Genomic DNA, 16,993 nt, shown 5'->3' with positions numbered 1-16,993 from the left:
ACGTGTCAAAAATAAATCGCCATATATTTTTAGCCAACTTACTCAAAACCCGAACACTTTTCGAAATCCCCAACGAGAGAGTCAATGAGCAGCAGCGGGAGACTATAGAGACTCCCCGGAGGAATCTTTCTCTCTTTTTGGCGATCCAAGGCAAATTGTCGAGTCTCCTGGGGCAAATGTTTATCAAACTATCGAATGGCCGGGCCAAAAGACTCCCAGCAATTTGATTTTGATCGAAATGCAATTGAGAAAAGCAGCATGGAGTTGTCGAGATATTCACGACATAAAGATGCTCTTTGATATTATAAGTAATTTTTAAATATTAAAACAAAACAGAAAATTCACAGACAAGAAACCATATTTATTTTAATGGTTGACTTTATTTTGAAAATTTAAACCGCGAATTCTTGAGTTCTAGGATAAGCACCTACTATATAAATGCTGGCCCATTATTGACCCCAAGAACCTATATGCCCCACAGTGATGTGTAGTGCATTCAACACTCTCAGAGTATTTTCCCACAACAACAACAACCACATGATGGGTCCCGAGGAAAATGCAAAAATATCTCATGTGGAGCAAGATCTTCACTCGCCGAACTCTCCACCTCTCTCTCGGTGGGAGATCGTTTGCAATCGTGTGGATTCGGGCGAAGTTCGGCTGTGCAGGCACAGCTACTTGATCGCATTCTCCGCGAGATTTTGTCATTCTTCGCTCGCACCTCACAAACGATCGACGTCTTGGTTTCAGTCTCGGGGATTATGACTTGAAACAGTTTGAAAATAGATATTTTTTAAAAGAACATACATATATCTATATCTAAACGCACCACACGGTACAGATATATGTATACGTTCGCAGCCATTTCGTTCGCCTAGAGTCCCGCACGCACGCAAATATATATAAAACGTCGAAAGGATAACGCAATTTCGAGTAAGGATCAAGCTAAAGTGTGAAAAATGTGAAAATCCTGAAGGAATAGTGAATGGAAAAGTGTTCATGAAAATTTTCTCTGGTTACGAAACCACTTCGAGAAAAATGCCGAAAGAATTTTTCAGTGCGCTAAATATCTAAAAATATCACCCGATCGGGTGCTTCGTTTCGGATTCCGATTCGGATCGTATTGGATCGGTTCTTCGTGGGTCCGCACCCAATTCAACGAATGGACTGTGAAATCGTGTGCAAACAGATATCAAGCGATCTATATATATATTGGAACCTGCATATATCAAAAGATCACGTATATGCGCTCCCTCTGCCATGTGTGTGAATGTGCATTATCCTGGCTGATCCTGGCAAGGATTACCCGCTGGAACGGCCAGGATAGCGCTAGGAAAATTGTGAAAACCCTTCAACAGAGATCATTGGGCCAATGCAAGGTTTTCCTATAGGAGAAACCAGAAAAAAGTTTATTAATAGCCCCGTGAAAAATAAGAAGCTACCACCGACTGTGTTTCACTGAGTGTGTGTGTGTTGTGTGTGTGAGAGGGAGTGTGTGTGAGTGCGTATCTGTGTGTCGCAGTGAAATATTCTCGAGGCTAAAAATAGTTGGAAATGCCTAACAGGCAAAGAATATGAAAATGAATATGAAGAAGGATGGGTGATATGAACGTCATGCTAAGATCTCCGATCTCGCCTGATTTATATCTACTGGCATAACGCATAAAGAAAATTCAAAGCCATTAAACAAAATGTGTGACAGGCAAACATGAAAGTAAATCAAAGATACAAAAACCACAAAATGAATATAAATGTTGGACAAAATGGCAGTGATAAATAAGCCAAGTGTCGTGAATTTTCCGTTGCCTAATTAAAGTGAAAGTCCTTGAACAATTATGGTTTTTATTTCAGCAATTTAAAGAAGCGACCAAAGAGAGAAAAATATATATAGAAGTATATCAAGTGAAGAAGCAAATCAAAGAAAGAGTGATCGCGAGGTGTTCAATTCTACAGTGCAGTTCATTCTGCAACGATTTGGTTGTCATTTTAAATGATATATAGTGATATATAACGCAGCAAAATGCAACGACAAAATCCGAACCCGTACCAGCAGCCAAACCAGCAGCAACAGCAGCAGGTGCAGCAGTACTCCACCCAGGAGTACTCCCACTCCAGCCAGGAGCAGCACCAGGAGCAAAGGATTAGCCGCACCGAGCAGCACGTCCAGCGCAGCCAAGTCACCACCCAGCGGCAAGGTCAGTCCTCCATCTCGTCCTAGTCACCCGTGTCCTTGGATGTCCCTGTGTCCGAAGGGCGGCCGATCTCGGGGGAAGTTTGCGAGGCTCAGTGGGATTCACACCGTGGATTTAGAATCCCCACTGTCCCCAAGCAATTTCCGCTGGTTGGCCGAAGGATCCAGGACAATGCTTTCCATCCTGCTTGCTGCTTCACTGAAATGGCCTTGAAATCATAAAAGCTTGCTCGCTAGAATCAAAAACCTCTATCAAAAGTTAAAGTCACAGATATATTCTGAATCATACAAATCATAGAGAAAATACTCCTATACAGAAATAAGATCTTGAATGTGGTTAACCAACTTTTTAAAATTAGAACACATATTCCATTATTTTTTGTAATATATTTAAGATGGAATACACTAAGGGTCAAAAGAGGACCAAGTGTTTTCTTTCAAAATTTAATGTTTGCGAAAAGCTCTCTACAATAAAAGCTTTTTAACATTATCTTCGAAATTTATATAAGGACTGAGATCAGAATCCAATTAAGAAAACAAAATAATACTGTTCATTTTCGAACTTCCCTAACTCAAATTCTTTATAAGTCGAACTACAGTTGTATTATCTTAAATGCATAAGCGCTCATTTATTGTATTCTGTAGCTCAAAGTCTCCGTAACTCGAACTGTTTCGGTGGCAGATAGTGATTCGAGTAAGGGAAGTTCGAATGTAGTATCTAATTTTTAGAAAGCTAATATTCGATATTAAATTTACAAAAGATATTTAGAACCGAGCGGAGTCAACTTACTTTTAACCCAAGTTGTTTATTCTGTTGGTTTCAAAATGTCTTATGCAATAAAAAAGTACTGATATTTATAAATCAAATATAAGTTTCTCGAAACTAATGTCAACATTTGAGTCCAGAGATTTCTGTTGCACCTGTGTAAACTACCCAATATAATATTTCCTTTTATACTGAATGCATCATTCAATATCGTCAGCAGTTGCCGTACCCACAAAAATTGTAAACTTAAGCAATTGATTTGGTGTGATTCGATCATTCGATCTACCTATTTATGAGAGTTTTCACCTTTCCTAAAAAAAACATTACAATTTTGGAACCACTCTGATTTTTATTGTATTTAATATTTACTTAGACGCCTAATCAATAATACAATCCAAATCTATAGAAGCAACCCATTTCCAACCTTCCTCATAATTAATCAATGTCCGAAATACTTTTAAAATCTGTATTACACAATTTAAACATAAACAGGAAAGGAATATCGAAAAATGACTAATTCAAATATACAAAAAGTATTCTAGAGAAAGAAATATAGCCCCACATTTGTTTATTGCACTTGGTTCATAATTCAGACAATCTGCTTTATTTCTATGATTAATCCACCTTGAGCCAGCAGGTATAGATATAACCAGGAAAATTAAAAATCAAAGGGGGCTTTAGACACATAATTAAACACATTAGCTTTAATTATTTTCTGTATGATATATACTCGCATGTGTCACTGTTGAAATTTTCAAAAATCAAAAATAAATGCCACCCTCAAATGCTCTGAAAACTGTTCTGATATACATTTTCCAATATATATTTATGTGTCAACTTATGTTTCATCATTTAAATCTTAATTGATGAACACAGCCGAAATGTGGGTCTATTTATAATATTATCTATTCATCTCCCACGACTGCACTGACATACATATTCCGATACTATATATAAATCGTATAAGAGTTCGTACTCCCCGAAATTTGTTTACATTTTCCCACGATGGCGAGTGCAAGGTGTCAGAGAGAATTGAATATAAGGGTTTGGCTTTCTCTTATACTTAAAACACGAAGACGATTTCCCGAAGATGAAAACCCGAAGCTAATGAGAGAGTAGTCAGAAGGAGAGGTGAAAGAGGATAAAAAAAGAGAGCCGTCAGCTGATATTCACATTTGTTTACCTCACGCAGTTTTTCCGATCAGCTGTGTTGAAAGTCGACAACCTATATCTACTTAACGTTAATGACACAGTTCAAGAGATTCAAATGATAAACAAATGCATATATATATATTATATATACAGGTGCCGAAACGAATATAGATATTTATTTGGAGGTGTTTACTTTTGGGTGATTACAAGTATAAATAGTTTGGTACGTGTGCCAACTAAATATACGCATCAAAAGGAAATAAACTTTTTGGTATAGTTCATGAATTGAACATGAAGATTATGAATGACTTCAAGATAGTGAATTTTAGTTTAACTTCTTAATGGGTTTCACATATCAGCTTATGGTAAACTTATTCAAACTAATTTCCTAGGACATAAACTTAAAATAATTTATCTTTAAATTTCTTTTTCCGGTTTTAGAATTCAAGTCATTTGCAGAAGATAATAAACTTATAGTTCTAAAAACCAGATTTTCTTAATTTAGCAATGTAAAGAAGAATGTCGTTAGCTTTGGGAGAGCTGTCACTTCAATATTTTGGTTAGCCTGTACATAAAGTAATTTAGATGCATTAACGGGAAAGTTAAATATTCTTATATTCGATCACCAATTTTCATAACTACATAATAAATTTATTAGTTTTATATTTTAATACAAAACACAATAGTAATAGAAAATAAATAAAAATTGTTCAAAATTAAAATAGTTCAAAATGATAATTAACTTGACTATTAAGAGTCGATTTGGTTCTTTACTTGCCGATTTTTGTTTTGATTATAATAGAACTCAAGGTAAATTTAATAAAAGCTAATGCTGCATTCGCAATCATTTCCCGCGCCTGCCCCCACAACTGAGTGATCCTAATGAGAATGTTTTCCAACCATTGATCTTGCAGTGCAACAACATCATGGTGGCAGCATCGGAGGCGCCTACGTGCCCCCCTCGCTGACACACGTGTATGCCCAGGGCGACATCTCGCCGCCCGTCTTCGAGCAGATCTTCAAGAACGCTCGCTTCGCCCAGGGCGGCAACGCCCTCTTCGAGGGTCGCCTGCGTGGCAACCCGAAGCCATTCGTGACCTGGACCCGGAAAGGCGCACCCCTTCTCGAGTCGCAGAAGTTCCGGATGAGCTACAACGAGGCCACCGGCGACGTGTCCCTGCTGATCAACCAGATCGGACCCGGGGACGAGGGCGAGTACACGTGCACGGCCAGGAACCAGTACGGCGAGGCCATCTGCAGCGTCTACATCCAGCCGGAGGGAGCTCCGATGCCGGCCCTGCAGCCCATCCAGAATCTGGAGAAGAACATCTACTCGAATGGCTATTCGTACACCTCCATCGAGGAGGAGTTCCGTGTGGACACCTTCGAGTACCGATTGCTGCGTGAGGTCTCCTTCCGCGAGGCCATCACCCGCCGATCTGGCTACGAGCAGGACTCCCAGCTCTCCCAGGAGCTGGACCGCAACCAGGGTCCTGCCCAGGCGCCGCAGATCTCGCAGAAGCCGCGCAGCTCCAAGCTGATCGAGGGATCCGATGCCGTGTTCACCGCACGCGTGGGTTCCAACCCGAAGCCAAGGCTGACCTGGTTCCACAATGGCCAGCGTCTGGTGGCCTCGCAGAAGTACGAGATCTCCTACTCGAGTGGCGTGGCCACGCTCCGTGTGAAGAACGCCACGGCTCGCGATGGCGGTCACTACACCCTGCTCGCCGAGAATTTGCAGGGCTGTGTGGTTTCATCCGCCGTGTTGGCCGTGGAACCCGCCGCGGAGACCGCCTACGAACCGAAGCCCGTGGATGTGATGGCCGAGCAACTGGAGGCCGGCAAGGCATTGCCCCCGTCCTTTGTGAAGGCTTTCGGAGATCGCGAGGTCACCGAGGGTCGCATGACCAGGTTCGATTGCCGCGTGACCGGCAATCCCTACCCCGAGGTCTTCTGGCTGATCAACGGCCGCCAAGTGCGCGACGATGCCTCGCACAAGATTCTGGTCAACGAATCCGGCAGCCACTCGCTGATGATCACCAACGTGACCCGATTGGATGCCGGAGCTGTCCAGTGTCTGGCCCGCAACAAGGCCGGTGAGGTGGCCATCGAGGCGCAGTTGAATGTGCTGGAGAAGGAGCAGGTTGTCGCACCACAATTTGTTCAACGCTTCAGCACCATGACTGTGCGCGAGGGTGAGCCGATCACCATGAGTGCCAATGCCATTGGAACTCCCCAGCCGCGGATCACCTGGCAGAAGGACGGCGTCCAGATCTCGTCCACCGCCGAGCGCTTCGTGGGCATCGACGGTGGGGCCACCTGCCTGGAGATTCCGCGCGTCAGTGCCAGCGACGCCGGATGGTACCAGTGCACTGCCCAGAACATCGCTGGATCCACGGCCAATAGGGCCAGGCTGTATGTCGAGGTTCCCAGGGAACAACCAAGTTACGAGCAGCGTCGTCTCAATCTCCCGAGACCAACGAAAGTCATCGAGCCAGAGTGAGTTTTTAAGTTACACCCATAGAAATACGGAAAAAAAACAAGATCAAGTGGTAGTAATTTGATAATTTGTCTTCTCATTTATTCGAGAAGAATCGTTCTTTAAATCAAGAAGCAAGTACTCCTCAGTTTATATTTACGAAGATATCTTGATTTTTTCCTAAGTGTTGCCTTGATCATTTTGGAACCTTACTCATAGAATTATTTTTTAATCAGACCCATTCCTGGCCCCGAAATCATCTACCTGCGCCATGTGGAGCGCGCCAAGCCCCATCTGCGTCCTGGTGAGGAGGATCGCGTCTATCCGCCGCCCCAGTTCATCATCCCGCTGCAGAATGTGCAGCAGACCGAAGGTGGCCGCGTCCACATGGAGGCCCGCATCGAACCTGTTGGCGATCCCACCATGGTCGTCGAGTGGTACCTCAATGGACGTCCGCTGGCAGCCAGTAAGTTAAAGATTATCAAGATAATTTGGGGAGATGGCTAATGGCTTTCGATTCACAGGTGCCCGCGCCACATCCGTCTTCAAGTTCGGATTCATTGCCCTGGATCTTCTGAGCATCATGGGCCACGACTCCGGGGAGTACATGTGCCGCGTGAGCAACGCCAGTGGGGTGGCCGAGTCCCGGGCTATTCTGTCCGTGGTGCAGCGCCCCTCCATCGAGCAGTCGTCGCAGAACCCTAACAGTCTGCAGTACATCAACCAGCTGGAGGACTACTCCCGCTACCAGCGCACGGAGAGCGTCGATGAGCAGCTAAACCAGGCGCCGCAGTTCATCCGCCAACTCCGCGATCTCGGCGAGTTCGAGGAGGGCAAGAACGTGCACTTCGAGGCCCAGGTGACCCCGGTAAACGATCCTTCCATGCGGGTGGAGTGGTACAAGGACGGACTGCCCATCACGGCCAGCTCCCGCATCACCGCCATCTTCAACTTCGGTTACGTCTCCCTGAACATCTTGCACCTGAGAGCCGAAGACGCAGGCACCTATACGGTGCGGGCGGTGAATCGCATTGGAGAGGCCATCAGTCAGTCCTCTATTCGTGTCCACTCACGTTCCCAGGTCACTGCTGATCTGGGTATTCCGGAGCAGCAGCGTTACATCGAGAAGGTGGAGGAACTGGAGGACTACCGCAAGTCCCAGCAGCGTCGCCATGTCCAGGAGGCCGCAGAGGCAATTGCCCCACCGCAGTTCAAGACTCCCATCCAGAACCAGTTGGATCTGCGCGAACACGCGCATGCGCACTTTGAGGCGCGACTCGAACCCATCGGGGATTCGACCATGCGCGTGGAGTGGCTGAAGGATGGTCAGCCCCTGGAGGCCAGTTCCAGGATCACCACGTACCACAACTTTGGATATGTGGCGCTGACCATCAAGCAGCTGACCATTTACGATGCCGGCACCTACACCTGCCGTGCCTACAATGCCATGGGTCAGGACACCACCGTGGCCCAGCTGACGGTGATCTCCAAGAACGAAATTGTCTCGGAGACCCAGCACCCGGGTGGTCTGCAGAAGATCCAGCATCTGGAGGACTCATCGCGCTACGGACGTCGCGAGGAGGAGGAGACCTACGTCACCACGGCTCCCCGTTTCCTCGGTCCCCTGAAGGGCACCACCAAGATCCTCGAGGGCCAGCGGGCTCACTTCGAGGCCCGTGTGGAGCCCCAAAGCGACTTGGGTCTGGTGATCGAGTGGTACCATAACGGTCGCTCCATCACCGCCGCCAATCGCATCCAGACCTACTACGACTTCGGCTACGTCGCCCTGGACATTTCCCAGGTGCGCGCCGAAGATGCTGGCGTCTACCTCGTGGTGGCCAGGAACAAGCTAGGTGAAGCTCAGCAGCAAGCAACGATGATAGTGGAAAGTAAGTATAGCATGGTTTATAGGAATTTATGATATCAGAGCTAATCCTATTTGTTCATAGCTCGTTCCAGTATCGACACATCTAGCATGCACCGCGGCCTGTACGAGAAGACCCAGAACTTGGAGAACAAGCCTTTCGTTGAGCCTCAGTACGACATCGAGGAGATCTCCAAGTCTAAGCCGGTGTTTGTCACCCCATTGAGCGATCCCAAACCCATCCACGATGGCAAGAACATCCATCTGGAGTGCCGTTTGGAGCCGATGGGTGATCCCACCATGCGCGTCGAGTGGTTCCATAATGGTCGCCCCGTTACCGTGGGTTCCCGTTTCCGCACCTACTACGACTTTGGCTTCGTGGCTTTGGACATCATCAAGGCCACGGCCGCCGATTCCGGGGAGTACACCGTTAGGGCCACCAACCACTTGGGAACGGCCCACACCTCAGCCTGCGTGCGTGTGATCGATCACACGGATGTTGTGACTGAGACCCAGAACGAACAATCGCTGGAGCAGATCCAACTGCTCGAGGACTCTCGCCGTCGCCATCACCAGGAGGAGGACATCACAATCATGCAGGCGCCCCAGTTCACCAGGGGTCTGCACAACATCGAAACCATCGAGGGCACCAATGTGCACTTGGAGTGCCGCCTGCAGCCCGTGGGAGATCCCAGCATGCGCATCGAGTGGTTCGTAAATGGAAAACCTGTGAAGACAGGGCACCGCTTCCGTCCCGCTTACGAATTCGATTACGTAGCCTTGGACCTGCTTGGCTGCTACGCCATCGATTCGGGTGTCTACACCTGCCAGGCCAGAAACCAACTGGGCGAGGCAGTCACCTCCTGTTCCGTGCGCATTATCGCCAAGAACGATCTGATCTTGGAGACGCAGAACGAGTCGGGTCTGCAGAAGATCCAGTACTTGGAGGACTCGACCCGCCATCGCCGCAGCGAGTTCGTCGACGAGGTGGTCAACATTCGTCCGCGCTTCCTCACCCATCCGAAGAGCTTGACCAACACCCGTGAGGGTGGTCACGCCCACTTCGAGTGCAAGATCGAACCGGTCACCGATCCCAACCTGAAGGTGGAGTGGTTCAAGAACGGCCGCCCCATCACTGTAGGTCATCGCTTCCGTCCCATCCACGATTTTGGCTACGTGGCCTTGGACATTGTCCATTTGATTGCCGAGGACTCGGGTGTCTACACTTGCAGGGCCGTTAACTTGATCGGCTCCGATGAAACCCAGGTGGAGCTGCAGTGCCGTAGCGGTGAGCAGATCGTAACTGTCACCCAGAACGAGGCCGGTTTGGAGCAGATCCACTACCTGGAAGATCGCACGAGGTACACCCGTCGGGAGGAGATCGATGAAAGCACCAAGCAGGCTCCTGTGTTCACCACCTCCCTAAAGAACGTTGAGATCAAGGAGAACCAGAGGGCCCACTTTGAGTGCCGCCTGATTCCCGTATCGGATCCTTCGATGCGTGTTGAGTGGTACCACAACAATCTGCCACTGAAGTCTGGATCTCGCTTCACTGAGACCAACAACTTCGGTTTTGTGGCTTTGGATATTATGTGCACTCTGCCTGAGGATGCCGGTACCTACACCTGCCGTGCGTTCAATGCCGTCGGTGAAGCAATTACCTCCGCTGTGGCAGTCGTACACACCAAGAAATCAATCTACCTGGAGTCGCAGCATGAGACCGCTCTGCCACGTTTGCAGCACTTGGAGGATGGCTCCAAGCGTCAGCGCATCAGCGTTCAGGATGAGTTCGTGTCACAGGCGCCTGTATTCACCATGCCGGTAAGGGATGTCCGAGTGGCTGAGAACCAGGCGGTGCACTTCGAGGCTCGTCTGATTCCAGTGGGAGATCCCAACTTGAAGGTGGAGTGGCTGCGTAATGGTCAACCCATTGAGGCTTCGAACCGCACTACCACCATGCACGACTTTGGTTACGTGGCTCTCAACATGAAGTATGTGAATCCCGAGGACTCCGGCACCTACACCTGCCGTGCTGTCAACGAGCTGGGGCAGGCGGTCACCTCCGCCTCGCTTATTGTGCAATCGAAGACGTCCATTCAGCTGGAGACCCAGCACGAGGCCGCCATGCACAAGATCCACCAGCTGGAGGATCATAGCAGGTATCAGCGCAGGGAGGAGGAGGAGTACACGGTGACCACCGCCCCGGTGTTTGTAACCAAGCTGATTGGACCCAGCAATCTGGTTGAGGGTCAGAGCGCACACTACGAGTGCCGCATTGAACCCTATCCAGATCCCAATCTCAAGGTGGAGTGGTTCCACAACGGAAAGCCCCTGAGCACTGGTCATCGTTTCCGTACCACGTACGACTTTGGATTCGCCGCTCTGGACATCCTGACTGTCTACGCGGAGGATAGCGGCGAGTACACTTGCCGTGTAACCAACAACCTGGGTGAGGCAGTTAATTCGATTGCTCTGACCGTGACTTCGCGTTCGTCTATCATCCATGAGACGCAGCACGAGGAGGCTCTGACCAAGATCCAGCATCTGGAGGATACTTCGCGCTTCCAGAGGAAGACCGACGAGGAGCAGTTCCATGCAGAACGTCCTCAATTCGGGCGCCCACTGCGTAATGCCAAGGTCAATGAGGGAACTCCCGTCCATCTGGAGGCCACTTTGATCCCTGTGAATGATCCCACCATGAAGGTGGAATGGTACTGCAACGGTACACCGATACAGACGGGCCACCGCTTTAAGACCACCTACGATTTTGGCTTCGTGGCGCTAGACATTCTGTATGCCCATGCCGAGGACACCGGCACCTACATGTGCAAGGCCAAGAACGCCATTGGAGAAGCTGTCACGACTTGTGCTGTAAACGTAACAGGTAGTACAAAGAATTCTAAGCCTCTTTTATAATTATTTAATCCCCTTTCAATCACTAACAGCAAACAAGACGCTCGACCTGGACACTTTGGATGCTCAGCGTTTGGAGAAGATTCGCCAGCTGGAGAACTATGCTCCTCCCACTAAACCAGTGGTGGAGGAGAAGGGACAGAAGCCAATTTTCCTTACCCCGCTGAGCAACCTGGAACACCTGAAGGAGGGCGAACACGCCCACTTGGAGTGCCGAGTGGAACCGATCAACGATCCCAACCTTAAGATCGAATGGTTCTGCAACGGCAAGCAATTGCCTACAGGTCATCGTTACCGCACCACCCACGACTTTGGCTATGTTGCCTTGGACATCCTGTACGTCTATGGCGAGGATACCGGCACCTACATCTGCAAGGCCACCAACCAGCTGGGTGAGGCTGTAAACACCTGCAATGTGCGCGTTTTGAACCGCCGCAGCATGATCCTGGATACCCAGCATCCCGATGCCCTGGAGAAGATCCAGAAGCTGGAGTCGAAGGTTCCGAACTCCCGTACCGAGGTTGGAGATACTCCGATCAGTCCTCCCCATTTCACCGCCGAGCTTCGCGGCTCGACTGAGATCTATGAAGGACAAACCGCCCACTTTGAGGCCCAGGTTGCTCCAGTTCACGATCCCAACTTGCGCATCGAGTTCTATCATAATGGTAAGCCATTGCCTTCGGCTTCTCGCTTCCATATCACCTTCGATTTTGGATACGTATCTTTGGACATCACTCATGCTGTGGCCGAGGACGCCGGAGAATATTCCGTGCGTGCTGTTAACGCTTTGGGTCAGGCTGTGTCGTCGACCAATCTGCGCGTTATTCCGCGTGGTACCATCATCTCGGATACCCAGCATCCCGAGGGTCTGGAGAAGATCCGCAAGCTGGAATCGATGGCGCCACATCAGCGCCAGGAGCCTGAGACTCCTGGCACTCGCCAGCGCCCGGTGTTCACTCAACCACTTCAGAACATCGATAGGATCAATGAGCACCAGACGGCTCACTTCGAGGCGCGCTTGATTCCCGTGGGAGATCCGAACTTAAAGGTGGAGTGGTACCGTAACGAGAAGATCATCGAGGACAGTTCCCGCATCACCAAGCAGCACGACTTTGGCTTTGTCTCGCTCGATATCTCGCACATTCGCAAGGAAGATGAGGGCGTGTACATGTGCCGCGCAGTCAATCCTTTGGGAGAGGCTGTGACCACCGCTTCTATGCGTGTCGTGTCCGAGGCCAGCATCCAGATGGATACCCAGCACCCGGACAGCATCAGCCGCATCCACCAGTTGGAGAAACCAGTGGCTCCGCGTCCCAGCGAGCCAGAACGCTTGTTTGAGAAGCCGATCTTCACTCAACTGCTCACTGGGCCTTCGGAATTGTGGGAGGGAACTCATGCCCACTTCGAAGCACGAGTCGTGCCTGTGGGAGATCCTTCGCTTAAGTTCGAATGGTTCATCAACGGTGTGGAGCTGCAGATGGGCTCTCGTCTGCGTACCACTCACGACTTTGGCTTTGTCACTTTGGACATCACCGCTGTGGTGCCCGAGGATGCCGGTGTTTACATGTGCCGTGCCTATAACGCCGCTGGTGAGGCTGTGTCCTCCACCGCCATGAAGGTCAAGACTAAGTCCAACATCGATGGTCAGCCTTTGATCCCGGAGTCCTGGGAGGCAATTCGTCTCAAGGAGGCTGCTATGAACCGTGTGCCAGAAATGTTTGTGGATTCGACACCACAGCAGGCTCCGGTGTTCACTACCCATCTGCAGAGCTACGACAAGCTGCATGAGGGTCAGCACGTCCTTCTGGAAGCCCAGGTGGAGCCTCGTGCGGATCCCAACCTCCGCATTGAGTGGTTCAAGAATGGTATTTCCCTGACCACTGGCTCCCGCATCCGCAGCACCTTTGACTTCGGACTGGTCACTCTGTCCATCAACGGATTGCGTTCGGATGACTCGGCTATTTACACCTGCAAGGCCACCAACCAGGTCGGTGAAGCTGTTTCGACTTCCTCCCTCAAGATCGAGGATCGTCACTGGCTGCACGCCGAGTCCCTACATCCGGATTCGCTACCTCGCATTGGAGAGCTGGAGGCGCCCAAGGAGGGACGTCCTGAGGCTCCAGAGCCGACATACGAAACTCCCGTGTTCATCACTCATTTGAACAACATCGAGTGCAAGGAAAGCGACAACGTGCGCTTCGAGTGCAATGTGGAGCCGGCTCGCGATCCCACCATGTCTATCGAGTGGTTCTACAACGGTCAGCCACTACAGGCCGCTGCCAAGTTCAAGTCCATCTACGACTTTGGATACTGCGCTTTGGATTTGACCAACTCCTATGCTGAGAACAGCGGTGTTTACACCTGCAAGGCCACCAACAGCAAGGGATCGGCTACCACCTCGGGCACCCTTAAGTGCACCGGTGGCAAGACCATGTTCCTGGACACCCAGCATCCACAGGGTGAGGCCGGTCTGGAGGCTGTTCAGGAAACTGAGGAGGAGCTGGCCAATCGCTATACCAGCAAGACCGCCAAGCCTGAGACCCAATATCCACCACCAGTATGGACCAAACCACTGCAGGCTGAATTCCATCTGTCGGAGGCCCAACCTATCCATTTGGAGGCCAACGTGGAGCCCAAGGAGGACCCCAACTTGTTCATCGAGTGGTACTTCAACGGCAAGATGCTGCAGCATGGCTCTCGTTTCAAGATGACCAGCGAATTTGGTTTCGTCACCATGGACATGATCGAGGTTTATGCTCGCGATCAAGGCATCTACACCTGCAAAGCGTACAACAAGGCTGGCGAGGCCTTCACCTCGACCACCATCTTCTGTTCGAGCAAGGAGAACATCATCGATTCTACGCAGCACCCGAAGGGAGCTGAGGGCTTGGAACAGATCCAGGACCTAGAAGACTCTCTCCGCAAGGACGGCTCCAAGCCAGAGCAACCGGATCTAGGAATCCCACCACGCTTCACCACAGAGTTTGTCAACATCGCAGACATTGGTGAGGGTGAGCTGGCTCACTTTGAAGCCAATCTCATTCCCGTTGGCGACCAGAGCATGGTCATCGAGTGGTTCTACAACAGCAAGGTTTTGGAAGCCAGCCACCGTGTGCGTACCATCTACGCATTCGGCACAGTGGCTCTGGAGGTTCTTGGCACCAAGATCGAGGACACCGGCATCTACACTTGCCGCGCTACCAACAAGCATGGAACCGCTGAGATCAGCTGCAACCTGGAGTGCGTGGACAAACCGAGGGGCCAAAAGCCGCGATTCACCTCCCACATCCAGCCGCTGCAGGGCCTGAAGGACGGTCAGTCCGCCCACTTCGAGTGCACTCTGATCCCTGTCAACGATCCGGAGCTGAAGGTGGAGTGGTATCACAACGGCAAGCTGATGCGTCACTCAAACCGCATCAAGACCGTGTCCGACTTCGGATATGTAGTCTTGGACATTTCCTATCTGCAGGATCATGACAGTGGAGAGTACGTGTGCAGGGCGTGGAACAAGTACGGCGAGGACTTTACTCGCACCACCCTCAATTGCGGAGGACGTGGTGGTGTCTTCTATGACAGCCTGCAGCCAGATTCGCTTCAGAGGATCAGGGAGCTGGAGTGCCCACAAGGACAGCAGGGAGATACCTCCGCTCCTCTGGTTGCTGAGCCACCCAAGTTCATCACCCAGATCGTGGATGTCACCAAGCTGGTGGAAGGACAGTCGGCTCACTTTGAGGCGCGTTTGACTCCAATTACAGATCCCGACCTGGTGGTGGAATGGTACTTCAACGGCAAGAAACTGCCGCATGGACACCGTTTCCGCACCTTCCACGACTTTGGAATTGTCATCCTGGACATCCTATACTGCTACGAGGAGAACTCTGGAGTATACGAGGCCAGGGCTCACAATAAGTATGGTGAGGATGTTACTCGTGCCACGCTTAAGTGCGCCTCTAAGGCCAGCCTCATTCTGGACTCCCAGCTGCCGCGAGGCATGGAAGGTGGTTTGGAGAAGATCGCCAACCTGGAGTACAGCATGGTGCGCACTCGCGAAGAAACCACAGAAGAGACAAAGGGCAAGGCTCCAGTCTTCACAGTGCCGCTAGAGAACATCGACAATCTGCGCGAGGGTGAGAATGCCCACTTTGAGGCCAGGATCACCCCGGCCGATGATCCCAAGTTGAAGGTCGAGTGGTACTGGAACGGACGCCCATTGAAGGCCGGTTCTCGTTTCCGTACTTTCTGCGACTTCGGCTTCGTCATCCTGGAGATCTCCCCTGTCTATCCCGAGGACTCCGGCGAGTACTCTTGCCGCGCCATCAACGAGTATGGTGAGGCAGTGACCACGGCCTCGATGAAGATCCAGGGCAAGCGCAGCATCATCATGGAATCTCAGCTGCCCAAGGGCATGGAGGGAACCATCGATCGCATCGCCGAATTGGAGGGCTTGGGCTCCCGCAGCACCGAATTTGTGCCGGATGACGATACTGGCAAGCCACCAGAGTTTATCACCTCACCCTTCGACATGGTTATTGGTGAAAATGCTCTGGCCCACTTTGAGTGCCGCCTGCAGCCGATCAACGACCCGTCGATGCGTGTGGATTGGTTCCACAACGGAAAGGCCTTGTGGGCTGGCTCCCGCATCAAGACCATTAACGATTTCGGATTCGTGATCCTCGAAATCGCCGGTTGCTATCAGCGTGATTCGGGATTGTACACTTGCAAGGCTACAAACAAGCATGGTGAGGCTACAGTCTCTTGCAAGTTGCAGGTCAAGGGTCGCCAGGGCATCGTCATGGAGCCACAATTGCCCTCCAACTTCCGCACAGGCACTGAGAGCCTGCAGAAACTGGAGGAAAGCATGCACAAGCGTGAGGAGATTGTGATCGACGACGAGCAGCCCAACCCACCCAAGTTCACCGAGGACATAAAGGACAACCTAGATGTGCCCGAAGGTGGTCCAATTCACTTTGACTGCCGCGTGGAGCCTGTGGGCGATCCAACCATGCGCATTGAGTGGTTCTACAATGGTCATGTCATGGCTACCGGATCTAGGGTCCACCAGCTGAATGACTTCGGCTTCATCGCCTTGGATGTTGACTACATCTATGCCAGGGACTCGGGAGAGTATACTTGTCGGGCTACCAACAAGTGGGGCACTGCCACCACAACCGCCAAGGTCACCTGCAAGGGCAAGCACAATATTGTCTATGAATCGCAACTGCCCGAGGGCATGACATCCGATAAGTTGAAGGAACTGGAGCGCGGACGCATTCCAGAGGCCCCGAAGGTGGTTGAGGAGGAGTTCGGACCACCGAAGTTCACCACTCAGATCACTTCTGTGACTGCCGATGAGGCAGAGGCCGTGCGATTTGAGTGCCAGGTGGAACCCAAGACGGACCCCAGCCTGCGCGTAGAATGGTACCGCAATGGCAAGCCCCTGCCCTCCGGACACCGTTACAGGAACATCTTCGACATGGGATTCGTTTCCCTGGATATTCTGTATGTCTACGGAGAGGACTCTGGAGAGTACGTGTGCCGTGCCATCAACAATCATGGCGAGGATCGCACCAGGGCCACAGTATCTTGCAAGAGTAAGTTAGAAAGTACAAGTATCAACTTCTGCTTCTA

General features: G+C 50.5%; 1 protein-coding gene across 11 annotated transcripts in view; it reads left to right on the top strand.

Moving 5' to 3' along the window:
- The first annotated feature begins 705 nt into the window (after nt 1–705).
- The window catches only part of sls (sallimus), an 84,289-nt gene continuing 68,001 nt past the window's right edge, over nt 706–16,993 (top strand). For 3 of the 11 annotated variants that reach the window (XM_070996030.1, XM_065864820.2, XM_065864835.2), the window contains exons 1-7: nt 707–933; nt 1,852–2,195; nt 5,024–6,608; nt 6,825–7,054; nt 7,113–8,477; nt 8,538–11,336; nt 11,398–16,956. In XM_070996030.1, coding sequence (XP_070852131.1) covers nt 2,021–2,195; nt 5,024–6,608; nt 6,825–7,054; nt 7,113–8,477; nt 8,538–11,336; nt 11,398–16,956 — 11,713 coding nt within the window. In that variant the 5' untranslated portion in view covers nt 707–933; nt 1,852–2,020. Of the gene's footprint in view, nt 934–1,851; nt 2,196–5,023; nt 6,609–6,824; nt 7,055–7,112; nt 8,478–8,537; nt 11,337–11,397; nt 16,957–16,993 lie in introns of all 11 variants that reach the window. The other 8 variants (XM_070996036.1, XM_070996035.1, XM_070996038.1 and 5 more) reach the window with 6 other exon arrangements.

The sequence above is a fragment of the Drosophila suzukii genome, chromosome 3 (assembly GCF_043229965.1).
Source record: "Drosophila suzukii chromosome 3, CBGP_Dsuzu_IsoJpt1.0, whole genome shotgun sequence".
NCBI lineage: Eukaryota > Metazoa > Arthropoda > Insecta > Diptera > Drosophilidae > Drosophila > Drosophila suzukii.
Note: the sequence above shows the minus strand (reverse complement) of the source record. Positions and strands in the feature narration are given on the sequence as shown.